Raw genomic sequence first — 18739 nt, 5'->3', positions numbered from 1 at the left:
CCCAGCCCTACAGTGGAAGATCATTTGGCCACAAAAAGGAATGGAGCACTGACAGAGGCTACAGCATGGTGAACCTGGACAGCATGTGTCCAGTGAAAGATGGCAGATACAGAAAGTCGCATGTTGTATTATTCCACATATACAAATGCCCAGCACAGACAAGTCTGAACAGGAGTTCCTGCCGTGGCACAGCATAAACAAATACAACTAGGAATTATGAGTTGAGGGTTCGATCCCTGGCCTCGATCAGTGAGTTAAGGATCTGGCGTTGCCGTGAGCTGTGGTGTAGGTGACAGACGCAGCTTGGATCTGATGTTGCTGTGGCTGTGGTGTAGGCTGGCAGCTGTAGCTGATTGGACCCCTAATCTGGGAACCTCCATATGCCATGGATGCGGCTCTAAAAAAAAAAAAAAAACCACTGAGGGGTTTCCATCATGGTGTAATGGATCAGCAGTGTCTGGAACACTAGGACACAGGTTCAATCCCCAGCCCCACACAGTGGGTTAAGGATCCAGCATTGCTGCAAGCTGCAGCACAGGTCACAACTGTGGCTCGGATCTGATCCCTGGCCTGGGGACTCCATACGTCGAGGGGCAGCCAAAAAAAAGAAAAAACAACAACACCACTGATGCGTACGCTTTAGAAAGGTGAATTTCATGGCATACAAATCTCAATAAAAATAAAACTTTTTAAAAAGTGACCCAAGACAGTGAATAGAACAGAGTGATCAAGAGCAGGGCTGGCAAACTGTGGCCCCTGGGCCAAACCTAGTGCCGCACCAGTCCCTGGGAATAAAGTTTTGTGAGGACACAGCCACGCCCACTCTTGAGGCAACTGCTTAGAGCCACACTGACAAAGCTGAGTAGCTGCCAGAGAGACAGTCTGGCCAGCAACACCTAAAACAGTGAGGACCCTGCCCATTGCAGAAAACATATGCAGATGCCTGGCCAATAGTGAACTCTGGGACGTGACCTAGCCTGGAGCTCAGGTCTGGCTCTGCTGTGTACCAAGCGTGTGTCTGTGTGTGTGTATATCTGTGTGTCTGTGTGTACCTGCGCATATGCATGTATGTGTCTAGGTATATATCTGAGTGTGTATCTGTGTGTGCGTGTATCTATGTGCATGTATGTGTGTATTCATGTATGTATATCTGCACATGTGTGTATGTTATCTGAGTGTATGTGTGTATCTGTGTGTGTGTGTGTGTGTATTCCCCACCTGCACATGAAATGCGTCAGGACGTGTGAGGTGCTCAGACAGTGCCTAGCACAGTATGGCCTCGAACGTGAAACTTTGGTTCCAAGAACAGTGCAAACTCTAGCAGTAAGCTCCCATTAGCTCAGAGCTTGGGGAGAACCTTCATCTGAAAGATGTCTCTTGTCTAACCCACCTTCTTCCACAGAACCTTAACCTCCACATCTTCCCTCTGTTCTTCCACCGAGAGGTCAGGCTACAGTCAAAGCAGTGTGCCCACCTGCTAAACAGACCTTCCAAGAAGACCCCCCAGCCCAGGGCAGACGCTGCTCTGTTAGGAAGTAAAGGATGGTGCCCCCACTCCATGTACACACACACACACACATATTCTGGGCCAGAAGCCAACCCCAGCCCTCGGACTTCTGCTGTCTCAGCACAGTGACCCAGTGAGGCCTCCCAGCTCCCATGGTGCCCAGACACCCCGTTGGCTTCCCAAAGACGTGCTCTTCCCAGTGAGCCCCCTGCACAAGCACGGCCTCCAGGCCCCATGTGTGGCCAAGCCAGTGCACACAAAAGTGGCCTTGGCCTGGCTGCCACCGGGGCCTGACATCCACTCAGAGGTAGTCCAGACCTCTTCCACGAGGCCCTCCTGGCTGGAGCAGCCCCCAGGGGAGGGAAGCGAGCCTGCCAAGCAGGCAGCCTGACCTTCAGAGTCCAGGGCCTGGACCTTCAGTTCCAGTGGCGAGTCCTCCAGGTAGAGCTCACGGGTGGTAGAGACGATCTGGATGCCATGGATGAGGTCAACGATGGCGTCGCAGCGCAGGACCTGGCCAGTGGCTAGAGGGGGAGGGACGGGGTCAGTAGGAGGGCAGGCCCCAGCTCCAGCACCTCAACCCTGGGGAGCCCAGCCTGAGCCACACACGGTCTGGGAGTCAGCACATGTCCAGAAAGCAAGGCTTCATGGCACTCGCATGGCCCATCCCCAGCATCTAAAGCTATGTGCAACACTCCTCCGGGAATCCCTGGATTTGCCCAGGGTGTAACCACTGAGCCAAAAGACAAGGACTCTGGCAAGAAGCGTCAGCTTCCAAAAGGACAGCACTGTTCTCAAGGCTGGTCCCTGCACTGAGATTAGGAAATACACCCAGGGTGCGTGTGTGTGTTTATACTGTTTCTTTATTTCTTTTTTGCTTTTTAGGGCCACACTAGTGGCATATGGAGGTTCCCAGGCTAGGAGTCTAATTGGAGCTATGGCTGCCAGCCTACACCACAGCTCACAGCAATGCCGGATCCTTAACCCACTGAGCGAGGCCAGGGATCGAACCCACAACCTCCTGGTTCCTCGTCAGTTTTGTTTCTGCTGCACCATGACGGGAACTCCTAAACTGTTTCTTATAAAACTATCAACTGTGATATAGCATAAAAGAGTGTGTGCACACACACACAGATTTTTACTTGCTCCATCAAGATATACAAATGGCATTACCTGGAGAATCATCTAGTATAATGATAACCACATGTGACAAAGACTCATTCTGACCTTTCTCCAAGCATCACATAAAACCCCACATACCCGTAACTTTGTGAGAGCAATTCAGCCCCATTAAGCAAAAGCCTTAAAATTATTCAGGAGCGTATAATACAGCGGTTCTCATTGCTGGAGCTAGGGTGTTCATCACAGCTGCAGCTCAGATTGGATCCCTGGCCCGAGAACTTCCAAATGCCGTGGGTATAGCCAAAAAGAAAGAAAAAAAAAATTCATATGCAGTCAAGCTGAAAATCTTTCTTTGGCAGGAAATAACCTAAAAGAACCCAAAATTGTTCTCTATATAAAAGTATTTATTTTCCTATATAGAAACAAACATTTGAAAACAATCTGAATGTCCAATATAAGGGAATGCTTATAGCACGATCTCTTGTTAAAAATATTATGCAGGGAGTTCCTGTCGTGGCACAGCGGAAACATATCTGACTAGGAACCGTGAGGTTGCAGGTTCAATCTCTGGCCTCGCTCAGTGGGTTAAGGATTTGGTGTTGCCATGAGTTCTGTGGTGTAGGTCACAGACACGGCTCAGATCTAGTGTTGCTGTGGCTGTGGTAGGCTGGCAGCTGTAGCTCTGATTGGACCCCTAGCCTGGGAACCTCCATATGCTGTGGGCATGGCCCTAAAAAGCAAAAAAAAAAAAAAGAATATTATTTGTCCATTAAAAATAATTCTATAATGGAATTCCCGTCATGGCTCAGTGGTTAGCGAACCCTACTAGCATCCATGAGGATGTGGGTTCAATCCCTGGCCTCGCTAAGTGGATTAGGGATCTGAGGTTTCCGTGAGCCGAGATGTAGGTCACAGACACAGCTCGGATCCCATGCATAGGCCGGCAGCTGTAGCTCTGATTAGACCCTAGCCCAGGAATCTCCATATGCTGTGAGTGCAGCCCTAAAAAGACAAAAAGACCAAAATAATAATAATAATTCTTAACGAAATGGGAAATCTTTCAGATCATGTGAGGTAGCAGGAAATCATGATAGAAGACCAATTGTTTTTCTAAGCATTTATGACATAATATGGTCAATGAAATATGGCAAGTGGAAGACTGCATCACTTTCTTTATTTTGAAGCAATGCCTGTCAAGAGTTGTCTGTGTAACAAGTAATAACTTGGAAATGAAAACCAGCCTCCACTTCAATGGAGGAGCAGCAAGAGGTGCTGGCAGGAGGAACCAGGCTGCGCTGCTTGTGTGGTGGCCCCTCCTATGGACGTGGCCATGGGCTCTGCAGGCCCCAGGCCCGAGGCCTCAGTGGGCTGTTCCTCATTCCCCGCCCTGTCCCTGCCAGGGACCAGAGGGCCCTTACTGATGTCCTCCGCGAAGATGATACTGGTCAGGCGGGCAGGCTGGGACAGGCGGGCCTGCACCACTGCCTTCTGGGAGCACTGCTGCTCCTCCAGGCCCAGCGGCTCGATGCCGGCCACCTCCGGCCGGGTCGATGACCTGTGGAGAGAGGACAAGAATTTATTCTCTGGAGCCGCCCAGAGAGGCGGGGCTGGGATCAGAAGCACAGTTGCCCCAGACGCAGGATGGAGGGGGCTGACTCCATCAGCTTCAAGCCCAGCAGAGACGGCCGGGCCCAGGCCCTCCTTGCACACAGCCCTGTTCAGCACCTCAAACAGGAGCCTGGACATGGAAACAACACCATGATCAACAGTAACTTCCAAGACTATTCTACAGAACTGGAAATAACGATGGGAGAAGCCTGCCTGTGGTTCCAGGGAGGAGAGGCCATGTACCTGCTGACCGCTAGGCAGACCTGGAACACGGCAGCCTGTGGGCATTAAGCATCTGTCCCCAACAGGCTTGACAAAGCCCAGAGCTCACCAACGGGACAGCAACAGCCATGTGGCCCAGTGCACAGGGACAGCTGTCATTGGGAAAGTGGGTGGAGGGCAGATGGATCTGCACATCCATGAGATGACTTCCCAAGGGGACCCGGCCTTGGAATAACCAGACGAAGGGACAAGGGACGGTGTGACAGGAGGCATGTGGGTCAGGGCCATGGCTTCTCATCTACACACAAGATGATAACAGCGCCTGGCACAGTGAGATGGATGAGTGGGGACCAACAAAGCGGCCACTGCCCTGAAGCGCTGGGTGAGCAGAGGCCACCAGCATCACTGCAGACAGTACCTCTCCCAGGGCAGACTCCAGGTACCACCACACAAAGATCGGTGCTGCGGGGGGCCCTGGGTGGGGAGCTACCGGTGGGCTCCAAGAACAGAGGTAGGGTCATCTGTGCCCTGGGACCCAAGGAGATGGGTGCTGTGGTTGGGGAGGCACTGGAAAGCCACAGTAAGGAGCTTAGGACTTAATCCGAGGGCAACGACCAGCTCCTGGGCCATGGAGCTGGTAAACAATCTAACCCGATGCCCACTTGACAGAGCAGAGGCGGTGCTGACATCAGTGAGTTCTGGGTGGGGAGGTCCCCAGAAGGGCACCCAAGCTCCCAGGGCTGCACTCAGCCAGTGTCCAGCCTGGGGCAGGCTCTTGGGAGGCAGGGCTGCCGCCCCCTCCCTTTTCAACTCACGAGAACATTAACGTTCTGGGTTATTCAGAAGAAAACGTGTAAAAATGGCCTGGTGCTAAAAAGCAGTTGGTGTGAAACAGCCAAAGAGACATCTCCAAGTCAACGCTGACTGTCCCCAAGGCCAGGCAGGCACAGCGGGCTCTGCCAGCTCACCAAGGACACTGGGATGGCACAAACCCAAGGGTACACACCTCTACCCTGGAAATAAACCTCACCCATGGCTGAGGAGAGAAATGTAAGCCCCCAGGGAAATGCACGTGTGGTTCCCCCACGGAGGGACCCCCCCTCCTCAAGGAAAGAGCATTTCAGAGACCACAGGAGGCCACACAGGGCAGGAACGGGCACCCAAACAGGGAGGTGAGGCAGCCCCCTGGGCACCTCTCACCCGGCCATGCAGCTGTCACAGCTTGGTCACTTCCAAGGGGGTCAGAGCTCCCCATGTGTGCACGCGCGTGCACACACACAACAGAGCCAACATGTAAATGAGGGCAAAAATAGAAAACACACAGATCAGACTAAAGAGACGAACACGGTAGAGGACCCTGGCTTGGATACAGGAACAGAAAAGGAAGCTCGGTGGATTAACTGACAATCCAAGTGGTCCCGGGTTTAGGTAAGTCATGTACCAGTGCTCATTTTTTCCTTTTCACAACCTTCCTGGTTTTGAAGGATGTCAACTTGAGGGCAAGCTGAGTGAAGGGTATAAAGGAACTCTCTGGATTATCTTTGCAACCTTCCTATAAATCTAAAATCATTCCCAATTTTTAAAAAATGTTTAAATGACAGGGGAGTGATGAGTGAAGCCAAGCAAAGGATTTTTAGGGCTTTGAGACTATGCTGTATGATACCCTAACAATGTTACAACTTATTACACGTGTCTACATTGGAAGACTGATACCAACTATGAATAGTGTGGACCCTGGATGATAACAATATGTCGGTGTAGGTTCACTGTTTTTTAACAAATACACCATCTGCGGAGGTGGGGGATGCTGAAGGTGGGGAATGCCAGGGCAGGTAGGGTACAATAGTGGAAATTGCTGTAACTTGGCTCAATTTTTTAATAAATCTAAAACTGCCTAAAAATAAAGACCATCTTAAAAAATAAGACACGTCATCATTTCCTGCTTCTACTTTTGAGAAACAGTGTCTTGTTCATGTGGCCCCTGGGAGCCAGGGACCTGAGCACCCAGTCTGGGCCCTAAATTCCACCCCCACTGAATCTCAGTTTCCTCAAGAATAGAACACTGATGACAAGCTCTTTTCTCACTCCTTCAGGGCAGTGAATTAATCTTGGACAGAATCCCAATAAAGAAATCAATGCAGATAAGAGCAGACTGTCCTAGTTCAAGTCAGAGAAGCCTGAAGTCCCCCTGCCATGCCCAGGCCTTCCTTGAGCTGCCCGAGACACCTGTAGCCCTTGCATCCTGGCAGGAAGCACAGCACCCCTCACTTGGCACCTCTGGGGCTGCAAGGTTATGGCCCTAAGCTGCCCTGTCTGATAGAAACACATGGTGGGTGACATTTAAAGTTTCCTAATTGCAGGAGTTCCCCTCGTGGCCCAGCAATTAATGAACCCGACCAGCATCCATGAGGATTCGGGTTCGATCCCTGGCCTCGCTCAGTGGGTTAAAGATCCAACGTTGCTGTGGGCTGTGATATAGGTCAAAGACACAGCTTGGATCCCATGTTGCTGTGGCTGTGGTGGAGGCCGGCAGCTATAGTTCTGATTGGACCCCTAAACTAGGAACCGCCAGATTCCCTGGGTGCGGCAAGGACGAAAAAAATAAAATAAAATTTCCTAACTGCCTTATTAAAAAGTATCAGGTGAGGAGTTCCCTCCCAGCCCAGCATGTTAAGGACTCAGCTCTGGTACAGCTGTGGTGTAGGTTCAAACCCTGGCCTGGGAATTTCCTCATGCCGAGGGCATGGCCAAAAAAAGTAACAAGTGTAATGAAAAGACTTTATTTTTTAGAGCGGTTTTAGGCTCTCAGCAAAACTGAGTGGAAAGGGCAGAGAGTTCCCATACACCCTCTACCACCCCAACATGAAGTATCCATATCCCCCATCATATGGTGCATTGTCACAACTCATGAACCCACACTGAACTGTCACCACCAGAGTCCACAGTTCACACGAGGGCTCACTCTTGGGGCTGCACATTCCACTGGTTTGGACAAAAGTATAATGACACATGTCCACCATCAATGTCACCCCAAGTACTGTCACTGCCCTAAGAACCCTCTGTGCTCTGCTGAGACACTTTTTTTTTTTTTTTTTTTTTTTTTTTTTTTGCTTTTTATGGCCACATCTGCAGCATATGGAACTTCCAGGGCTAGAGGCATACAGAGGTTCCCGGGCTAGGGGTCTAATTGGAGCTGCAGCTGCCGGCCTACACCACAGCCATGGCAACACCAGATCCTTAACCCACTAAGCAAGGCCAGGGATTGAACCCACATCCTCATGGATACTAGTCAGGTTCTTAACCCACTGAGCCACAACAGGAACTACCTGAGGCATCCTTAAGTTCACATTGCAGAAAAGTACCAGGTGAAGCTAATTTTAATTCCACTTATTTACCTAGCCCAATGCAGCCCAAACATCATCTTTCAGACACATTGCCCCAGCTGCAGCTCGGCCACTGAGTTCCATGCGGTGAGTGGCCACGGGTTGGGCCTGCAGGTGGACAGCCAGGTGGGCAAGCAGCCCTCCCAGTTCTCCTCCTTGGGGTGACTTTAATTGCTGCCAGGGCCTGAGTGCTCTCAGCAGCTCTTAAGAAAGTCGCTGCTCTTCACACTGAGGGCAGATGCAAGGGCACTAAGTGCAGTGTGAAGATAAGACAGAGCAGCCAAGGCGGCAGCCTGGGACCCACGCCCCTGGGCCTGCAGCAAGATCCAGCCAGAAAACGGGGCCCCCCAAGGGGACACGGCCTCTGCTCCAGCATGGCCTGGATGCCTGCACCTGCTCACCTCAGTTAAGCACCGTGCAAGGAAGCCAGGCTCCACCTTCATGGGCAGCTGGGAAAACTGGAAAGCTTCGGAAGAAAGGCTAAAGTGCTGAGGGCGGCAGCAGATGAGGCTGAGGGCCAGGACTGGGCAGACCATGGGGCGTTCCCCCCACTACCCCTCTCACTAGGACCCGCGCTTGATAGGGAGGGCTCATAGCAACTGTCTCCAAAGGCTTTAAGACAGTCTGGGTGGTGTTTCCATTACCAGCAGAGGATTATTTTCAGTCATCTGACTCCATCTGGGACACTCTGAGGCCCTGTGTGCTTTGGCTGTGCCTTTAAGAGCAGCAGTCACCTGCCCTTGGGCGGTGTCTGGTGTCCCTGTCATGGTACAGTTCAGAAAACACTGGGTGAAAAAGCACATCCGAAGGTGTTTGTCAGGGATTATAATGGGAAAGTAAACACTTTCTCAAACTCAGAATAGAGACTGCGGAGGGTGGGGCAGGGAGAACTGGGCGGGGCAGCAAAGGGGCTGAAGCTTTACCCTTAATTTTTATTTCTTACCCCCAAAAAGCCAGGTTGGAAACAGCACATTAACAACGGCTAATTCTTTTTTTTTTTTTTTTAAGAGCTGCATCCGTGGCATACAGAGGTTCCCATGCTAGGGGTCTAATTGGAGCTACAGCTGCCCGCCTACACCACAGCACCAGCAACGCAGGATCCGAGCCTCATCTGTGACCTACACCACAGCTCACGGCAACGCCGGATCTGTAACCCACTGAGCAAGGCCAGGGATTGAACCTGTAACCTCGTGGTTCCTAGTTGGATTCGTTTCCACTGTGCCACGACGGGAACTCCGACAACAGCTAATTTTGATGGTGGGAATGCAGGTATTCACTATACTCTGCCTTGTCTGTATTACTCTAACTTCTGAATAAAAGACTTCCCTCTAACACTGGATGTAACTTAGAGGACAGCTGTGCCCTCATTTCACAGGTAAGTAAACTGAGGCTCAAAAGGAAGAAAGGGATGGTTTAGGGCCACTCTGAGGGCCAGAGTCAGGACACAGGTGTCCCAAGCCCAACCTCAACATTTCCTACTTTTCAAACCACTTCTTGGCCCTGCAGAAGCACTGAGGCTGCACCTCACAGCTCTGAAACTGCAAGTACTGGCCCAGGGTCTGAGGCAGCTCTCCTGGTGGCGGGGGGCGGGGGTTGGGGGGAGCTGGCCTCCATGTGCAGTTCTGGAAGGTTTCTGCTGCAGCATCCAGCAAGAGGAGTATCACCTTCTCCACTGAGGGAGGATGGGTCACTCTTCACAGACATGATGGTTATCCACCCCACAGGCCCACATCAGGCAGACCCAGATGGAGGGCAGGGAGGAGATAAGAGGGGCTGACAGGCAGCAGCACCTCATGCCTGGCAAACATGGAAAGACCCAGAGACCACAACTACAAGACAGAAGGGTGCTGGGCGAGTGTGATGAATAATTTGTTATCATTCTTTTTTGGCCAGGGAGTTCCCAGGCCAGGGATCAGATCCTAGTCATAGTTTTGACCTAAGCCACAGCTATGGCAATGCTGGATCCTTAACCCACTGTGCCAGGTCAGGGATTGAACCTGCATCCCAGTGCTCCCAAGACACTGCCAATCCCATTGTGCCACAGCAGGAACTCCATAATGGTTGATTTTTGTGTGTCAACCTGGCTGGGCCAAGGAGCCCAGCTACTTGGTCAAATGTTACTCTGCATGTGTCTGAGGGTGTTTGGGCTTGACAGTATTTAAAACAGCAGACTGAGTAAAGCAGACTGCCCCCCAATGTGCTGGGCCTCACACAATCAGCTGAGGCCTGAATAGAACAAAAAGGCTGCCCCATCTGCCAGTGAGAGTCCCTCCTGCCTGACAGCCTTCAAACCTGAACTGAAACATCACTGCATCCTGGGTCTTGAGCCTGCCAGCCTGTGCGTCTCCAGCTGGCCCACTCACGATGCAGATCTCAGGACTTGCCAGCCTCCATGATCACGTGACACGATTCTTTGTAATATACTTTTCTCCCCCTCCATCTATATATACACATATATGGGGGGTAGGTACACACACATATGGCCTACATTGGAAAACCAAACAGGCTCTAAGAGGTTGAGTAACTTCCCCAAAGCCACATAGCTGTAAGTGGCAGGGCCAGTGCTCACAGCCAGGTCTGTGTGACTCCTCCCACCACATGAGTGTTTTCCCCAGGATACAGAACACACAACAGCAGAGAGCAGTGACACCTCCCTCTGTCCCATTTAAATGAACTGCCACCCCACAGAAAGGATGCATGCTAGCTATTCCCTGCATCTCAACTGGCAGTCAGCACTCTGCCTGTCTGCCCCAAGGCCCAGAGGAGGGGCTTCAGGGCTTCCCCAGGCCCCTGGCACACCGGGTGAGGGCGACAAGGTCTTGACATGGCTCATGTCTGCTGGAAGGTGACAGCCCAAGATGGCAAAGTCACTGGGCACTCACCGGCTGTACGACCTTGAGCAAACAACTTCACCTCCCCGGGTCTCTGTTTTCTTATCTGCTCAATGGGAAGAAAAATGGTGCTTGCTACAAAGGGCTGGGTAGATCGGATAGATGACAAACATAAAGTTCTAATCAGGGACTCACACACAGTAAGCCCTCAAGTTCGGGACCAGGAGGAGGGGTCCAGAGGAAGGGCTTCTGGCCTTGAGGTGCTTGGCAAGATCCTGACCACAAGAACTGTGCTTTTTATTTATTTATTTTTATTTTCATTTATTTATTTATTTATTTGTCTTTTTGCTATTTCTTAGGCCGCTCCCGCGGCATGTGGAGATTCCCAGGCTAGGGGTCCAATCGGAGCTGTAGCCACTGGCCTACACCAGAGCCACAGCAACGCGGGATCCAAGCCGCGTCTGCGACCTACACCACAGCTCATGGCAACGCCGGATCGTTAACCCACTGAGCAAGGGCAGGGATCGAACCTGCAACCTCATGGTTCCTAGTCGGATTCGTTAACCACTGAGCCACGACGGGAACTCCAGAACTGTGCTTTTTATTTTATTTATTTTATTTTTTGTCTTTTTAGGGCCACACCTGCGAAATATGGAGGTTCCCAGGCTAGTGGTCTAATCAGAGCTGTAGCCACCAGCCTACACCGCAGCCACAACAACACCAGTTCTGAGCAGCGTCTGCGACCTACACCACAGCTCACAGCAATGCCGGATCCTTAACCCACTTAGCGAGGCCAGGGATTGAACCCGAAACCTCATGGTTCCTAGTCGGATTCGTTTCCACGGTGCCACAATGGGAACTCCAAGAACTGTGCTTTTTAAAGAAAGGAAGAAATCCTGAGTCCCTCTAGATTGTGATCATTTATGCTTGACCTGTCCACCCCTTCCCTGTGTGAAGCCTGACCTCAGCCCTGTTGTCAGGGCACCACCCAACCCGTGGATCCAAGGCCCTGTCCATGTGTCAGGAGAGTCTGGACAGGTGAAACCTGCTGACTGAATCCTTCAAGACTTGCTGCCTTATTTCATTCAAACTACTGGTACTATATTTAAAAACACATAAACTGGAGCTCCCATTGTGGCTCAATGGTAACAAACCCAACTAGTATCCATGAGGACACAGGTTTGATCCTGGCCCTGCTCCGTGGGTTAAGGATCAGGCATTGCTGGGGTGAGCTGTGGTGTAAGTTGCAGATGCAGCTCGGATCCCATGTTGCTGTGGCTGTGGTGAAGGCCAGCAGCTGTAGTTCTGATTCAACCCCTAGCCTGGGAACTTCCATGTGTTACGGGTGCGGTCCTAAAAAGCAAAAAAAAAAAAAAAAATTAAAAAATAAAGAAATAAATAAAGACACATAAACAAACAACAACAATCTGTCATTTATTATGTGCTTATTATGTGTCAGGCACAGAACAAAACACATCACAAGTATTCCATGCACCTCCCCGCAATCCCATTGAAGCCCCCATCTGATACATGAGGAAACCCTTGCTTGGATATGAAGTAACCAGCCCAAGGTTACAGTCCTGGAAAACACTTCAGCCAGGCCTGGCTCTAGACCCCTGGTCCAGACACTGCCCCCCATGCACCCAGATTGTTGAAAACAGAGCCAGCAGCCTCCCCCTACCCGGGGGTGCCCATAGGAGAGCAAGGTCCAGGCTGCCAAACCTAACCTCCGCCTCCCCCCCGCCCCCGCCCCCTGCCACGAAAGATGGCTCATCTCCTCTTTCATCACCCCCTGCCCCACATGCACCCTTAATGCTGCTTCTTAACTGCCACTGACTTCCCTAAACCTACTGAAGGAAGCTGGGTGAGGCAGCTGCAATGTGCAGGGCTACCACATTCCTCTGTGTGTCTCAGTCTGAGCTGGCTCTAGTCTGCCACCTGGTTTTGAATAGGGCTCTGCCACTACTCAGCTTGGAAGCTCCAGGTGAAAAGGTGTTTTGTTTTGCTTTTAGGATTGAGTTGGGGGGAAAGCATGCAAAATATGCAAAGGAATTAGCAGAAAAACTGGTTCTGCTATTTGGTTCCCTCCACCCCCACCTGCAACATTCAAAGTCCCCATCTCTGGATTTGCAGCTCTGGCCACCAGTCCCACCTTCCCACTGGGACAGCTGCCTAGACACTTGCATGTCCACCAGGCCTTCCCCACGGGTTATATCCAAGTAACCTTTGTATCTTATTCTTACTTTTGCTTTTTATTTATTTGTTGTTGTTGTTGTTGTCTTTTTCGTCTCTTTAGGGCTGTGCCCATGGCATATGGAGGTTCTACTTCTGCTTTTTAAATTGATTCTTCTTTATTGAAAAAGTATTTTTAAAGGAAAGCTTCTAACACTAGTGTAACTAGAAAACCTCTCATCCAAGGTAACCACAAAACAAACATGGATCGAAACAGTGTTACCAGATTCTGGGGGTAAGGGGGACAGTGTTGCCTGCAACAGAAACTGGCAGATATTACAGAGCATAAGGAAAGCAGAATGTGGGTTTAGGGGCTGGGGGAGGGGAGAGGGGTTAGTGGTTATTGGAAAGATGAAAAAATTATGTGATAGACAGTGGTGATGATTGTAAGACAGCGTGAATCGACTTAATGACACTGAAGTAGACACTTCAAATGCTTATGGTAGTTAATTTTATAATACGTACATTTTACCACCATTTAAAATAAAATGTAAACAACATATGGGCCCCAGAGATGACCTTTTATCCTAAAAGTCTCTAATGGGCAGACTGAATTTTGAAATTCCAGTGGACACACAGTCTGTGCTCTGGGAGGCACTGCTTCGGGGGAGTTGCTCCCCATTGTTTTCAAATGGGAACAGGGGAGCCCAAGGACCTGGAGGGTCAGGCCAGAAGGTGACAGAGGAAAAAGGAGAAGTGACAGCTGAGCGAAGAAGGGGTGGGTGGGGCAGAGGAAGATGCAGCCTCCCTCCCCCACCTATGGTCCAGCCCAGGGGGCAGAGGCAGGGTCAGAGGCAGGGCCCATGGGGTGGAACCTCCTCCAGGGCCAGAGCATTACCCCCCACCTCGCTCCCACCCCCTCAAAGGAAGCAAAGAAAACCACTCAGTCAACACACACTTCCTGTCACCTCCCTCTGCAGATGGAGGGGGTGGGTAGGCAGGGGCGAGGCCCCACCAACCATGCAAGGCCTGTGCAGAGGGGAGAGCCAGGCCCAGGCTACCTCCTTCCTGTCACCTTTTCCAAAAAGGCACGCCCCCTGCAGTCCTTATCACAGCATGCTGCTTTCACAGAATCCTATCACAGGAAATGCAGGCATTTCATTGTGGCTTACCGTTTACTCCCACAATCCACTACAAGTTCCATGAAAGCAGGGCCTTCCCTGCCTGCTGACCACCCCAAGCCCCATGAGCCGGCTCATCGGAAAAGTCACAAATATTCCACGCCTAGTGGTGAGCCCCAGTCCTTGCCTGTGACATCCCTGTAGGTCAGGGCTTATCCCCAGGCACTGGCAGGACAGCCCTTCACAGTGAGCACTGCAGGGGCTTTGGTGTCTCTGTCCAAACCTCTAACTGCCAGAAATGATGCCAAATAGGACCTCCACCTGACCTGAGGCCCCTGGCCAAGCAAGGAGAGGTTTGATCCTGCTGTGTTAAGACACATGGAGCCCCCAAATGGGCTGTCAAAGACAGATGCTCTAGACTGGGGGGCAGAAGAACTGGTTTGGGGCAGACAGGCCAAATGAATGGGGTGCAGAACACTAGGCCTCTGGTTGCACTGAAGCCCTTTTTGTTGTGCTCCCACATCGCAAACTTTTCATTTTCATTCAGAACTGCTTCTCCAGCCTCCCTCAGCTCCGACTGCCTTCCCTGCCCAGGACCCGCTCACCCACTTCTACCCTGCAGGCTCTGAGCAGAAAGCAGCTGGGCTGGATAGCGCACCGGGCCAGGTGCAAAGGGCTTTAAAGAGGCCCCAGAGGAAACCCTTCGCCTCACCTCTTCTCCCAGCTTCCCTGGCTGGGGTCAGGAAGGGGGTCCTGGGACACTCTTGGCCTTAGGTCTCCCGCAGTTATGTGTCAGCAGGGACAGAGGGACTGTGGGATCTCACTGCCCACTGACTCTCCGAAGGTGCCCTGAGCTGCCCAGCACATGGCCTGCTCCATGGAGGAGTCCCTCTATGTGGGGCCCAGGCAGCAGGGAGGGCCCTTATACCCCTACAAGCACCCAGCTCATGGTGAGAGCAGGCACCCTGGCTTCAGAACAAGCCTGGCTGACGTATCAGACAGCTGCAGGGTACCCAGGGGAGATTTTCAGGCCCAGGAGAGCAGGATGAGGCATCTGGGCAGAGTTCAATACAGTGGGCTCTGGCTGCCTGTGCCCTGCCAGAGGCTCTTCACCAGGCAGGTCTGCCCACCCCCACCCCAGCTGGGGTTGCAGCTCAAAGTTTACACCTATAACTTTATTCAGGCAAACACCCTTGGCCAACAGGGGTGCTTCACCCAGAGGCTGGGGGGCTGCATTTGCCCCCCCCCACCCCACTTCATCAACAGGGGGCTAGCCAGTGGCTGAGTGACAATGGGGGAAAAAATTCAAAAGCTGGGTCTCGGACTTGAACCAGGGAAGGCCAACCAGCAGAATCAGCCCAGGGCTGGACTTTCTCTGTGACCACATCCTTGCTCCCTCTCCTCTCCTTTCTCACCTCCCAGCAGACCACCCTCTCCATAAGGCAAGGCCTGTCTGACTCTCTCCAGGGCAGGGCAGCCCCCTGCAGAATCCACAACACCCTGGGCCTCAACCAAAGCTGATAACAGTGCTCAGACACTGAAAACCTAAGATCATGAAGCAGCATAGGAAAACAGTTGGGCTTTAACGGTCACTGGTGATGGCAGAGAAGGGGTTCCCCAGTGGCCTGAACACCAAATTTGAGCTCTGAGGGGAAAAATAAGTGACCGAAAGGAAAACAAAAGGGTGACTGGGTTACAAAGGATTAAGGTCTACTTCTCTGTTTCTCCCTTCCCTTTTTCCAACTTTCTCTGTTGTGTCATTCCGTGTGAAAAGGATACCTTAAAAAGAAGCTAAAAACATACTTTGGACTACTTTCAATAACACAAAATATCAAAAAAGAATCAGGAACGTGTCCCCTAACCAGCGATGCTGGGTGTGATGGAAGGGAGGCTGCAAGTCCCTGAAAGGAGGAGGACAGGGGGCACGCCCCCTCCCAGGGTTCTTGCTCAACTCGAGCACTTCCCTTTCTGGGACTCAGGGCCTTAAAACTGCCTGATTAGTTGATGCTATAAAATCAAGAAACAGGAAAAGTAAACCTAAAGCCACTGGCTCAGGCACACAGTGATTCCAATAAATGAGAGTGTGGCTATAAATTCAAAGGATGAGCAAGAATTCTCCAAGGTCCAGGAGGGTTTTAATTTTCTCTGTTCTCCTACTCACAGACTCAACAATGAACTGCTTGGGTGAAGAGGCTATTTTCCTCCCAGGTGTCCATGAGTGTGGAGCCATGGCTTGTCTGCAAGCCCACTCTTCAAACCTCCAGAGACTCTTCAAAAACTAAAAAATGCAGGAACTGAACTAGGAAGAGCATGCTAAAAATAAAGAAAATATTTTCGATGCTTGATCGACAAAAGATTTTCCTGTGAAGTTAAGGGGGGAAATCACAACCACTAAACACCTTGGAGAGACACTTAAGAGAAGCAGTCACACATTTGCAATGAAAACCATGGATCTGATTCAAGACAAATTATAAGGTACTGAGCACTCCTCTGATGCATCAGAGATTGAAATTTTTTTTTCCCTTCCTCCTAAGAATCTATACAAGTAAATTAACATCCATCAGCTCTTTTGAGAAAAGAAAATGCAGTTAGGAAAAAAAAGAAAATACCACTACAGAATCTTAGAGGAAGTAGCATACAAATCCATCCAAAGGATACAATTGAAGCCAGCTGTTTTTAATAGCCAGCTTCCTTTTTCTTGCCCCCATATCAAGAAAATAGATAATGTCCACCAGAGAATGAGCACATCCATCCCCTGCAAAGTATGGACCAGACAGGGCCCAGTACATGGATACAGAAAACTTAAAGAGGAGATCAGCTTGTGATATCAAGCCAGAAATAGGACCCTCCAGGTGCACAAGGCACTAAACCCAAAGCATCTGGCTGACATGGACTGTCCTTATTTCAGGAGGCTCATGATCAGAAAACAAATAGGTACTAGCAATGCAAGTATGAAAGAAGGCTGTCAGCTCTGGGCACCACCAGGCTTGCGGATGTGCACAGACTACTATCCCAACAGACAATGCAATTCATCTTGCTGATGTAAGCACACCTTAAACAGGGACTAGCCTTGAAACAAGCAAGAGTGTGGCACGCGGGTAGGGGCACGGGGACCCTCCTTTCCATCTCAAGCAAGGTGGCCTGTGAGGTAGGGTAGGGCCTCATGACACCCAGGCCGTCGTCTGCCCTGCTAGGAGTGAGCCTACCGGGATGGAAGCCTGGAGGCCACTTTAGGCCCTTTCCTCTTGGTATGAAGGACGGCACATCACCCTGCCCGGCTACCTTGGAGGGTGGGGAACGTGGAGGACCTCTGGTTTCCTTAGTTCCTGGGGTTCCCAGATCACATCCTCAGAGATGGGTGGAGAACTCCCGAGTTCCCCCAGGAGGTTAGGGATCTAGACCGGCCCTGCTCTCTAGGCAACTTGGGCTGAATCACAAACCATTCCCTTGCCTCTCTCATCTGTAAAAACCTCGGGCTTCCTTTGAGAAATCTTTCATCAAAGGTTGACGTTCCTTCCAAAGAGGCGGAACGCCAGGATTCAACTCCCACACACACCTTCTCCATTTCGCCACAAGCCAATTCCCACGACCAGTCCGGCGCCAAGGATGAGTCGCTGTCACCAAACTCCAGAAAGCTGCGTCCCCAGACCAGGTTCTGCAGAGCCCTGACCACCTCTCCCTGCCTAGACAGTAGTGAGACCACGTGGACGCGCAGCCCCGGCCGGGCGGCTCTGGCGCGACCCTCTCCCTCGAGCATAAGGTCCCTCCCGAAGCCCCAGGCCCGAACACGGCCTTCCTCCGCGCCCTCCCCTCTGCCCCCTATACCAAGTCCAGCCACCGCTAGGCCCCGGTCCGCACACCCACCCGCCAACTCTCCACAACCTCCCTCCCGCCGGAACATGCAGAGGCCGGGGAGGCGCCATGCGCAGTGGCGGCGGCGACCTGAGCGCACGCCGCCGGGTCACGCGCGACCAGCCGCCGGGCCGGCGGCCGGCCGGCAGCCAACCCGGCGCCCGGGAGCGCGCGTCGGCGCACCTGCCGCGCGGGCCTGGTGGGGGCGGCCGCCGGGCCACTAGGCCGCGCGCCGCGGGCCCCGCCGGAGTCGCTCGGGGCCGCGGCCTCTTCACCGTGCCCGCGCACCTGCAGCATGCCCGGCTAGCCGCCCACGCCCGAGGCCCGCCTCCCGCCCCCGCCCCGCGCCGGGCCGCGCCTCACCAGCGGTAGCAGCCCTCCGAGGCCTCCAGCGTGAAGTTCACGCGCGTGGCCCGCGTGAAGGGCAGCAGCACCTTGGGGATGTTGAGCTTGGCCGCCGGCACGCTGGGGCCCAGCGCCAGCAGCCCCGAGAGCACGAGCAGCAGCGGCCACAGCCCCCGGGCTCGCGCCGCCATCCTCGCCGAGCTTCACCTCCCGCGACCCGGCACCCGGCCGCCCGCGCGCTCCCCGCGAGCCCTCCGTCCCCGCCCGCGCGCGCCGGGCCAGCAGGTGATAAGCGCGGGAGGGAGGGGGCGGGGCGAGGGCCGAGGCCTCGGGCTACTTCCTGGGACCCGGAGGGGCCGAGCGCGGGAAATGAGGGGGCCGGGCTCGCAGCGACCCCACCCCCACCCCGGGCCCCGCGGGGTGGGGGGAGGGGCTGGGGAGCGCGCCCGGGGCCACGCGGGTGTGGGTGCGAAGGGGCGCGCGCCCGAGCCACGGTGGGCGGACGAGAAGGGATGGGGCGCTCGTCCGCAGGGCACCCTTTAACCACGCGGGAAGTGCCGGACTCTTTTCTGGCCT

At 52.7% G+C, this 18739-nt stretch overlaps 1 protein-coding gene across 1 annotated transcript in view; it reads right to left on the bottom strand.

Moving 5' to 3' along the window:
* Positions 1 to 18473, bottom strand: part of NUP210 (nucleoporin 210) — an 89810-nt gene extending 71337 nt beyond the window's left edge. The window contains exons 1-3 of the mRNA XM_021069388.1: positions 18182 to 18473; positions 4048 to 4184; positions 1900 to 2031 (exon numbers count right to left, since the gene is read on the bottom strand). Of these exons, the coding sequence (XP_020925047.1) occupies positions 1900 to 2031; positions 4048 to 4184; positions 18182 to 18354 (442 nt within the window). The 5' untranslated portion in view covers positions 18355 to 18473. The remainder of the gene's footprint in view (positions 1 to 1899; positions 2032 to 4047; positions 4185 to 18181) is intronic.

Source organism: Sus scrofa, chromosome 13, assembly GCF_000003025.6.
Source record: "Sus scrofa isolate TJ Tabasco breed Duroc chromosome 13, Sscrofa11.1, whole genome shotgun sequence".
NCBI classification, from domain to species: domain Eukaryota; kingdom Metazoa; phylum Chordata; class Mammalia; order Artiodactyla; family Suidae; genus Sus; species Sus scrofa.
The sequence above is the reverse complement of the archived record's forward strand: the minus strand, read 5'-3'. Positions and strand labels throughout refer to the sequence as shown.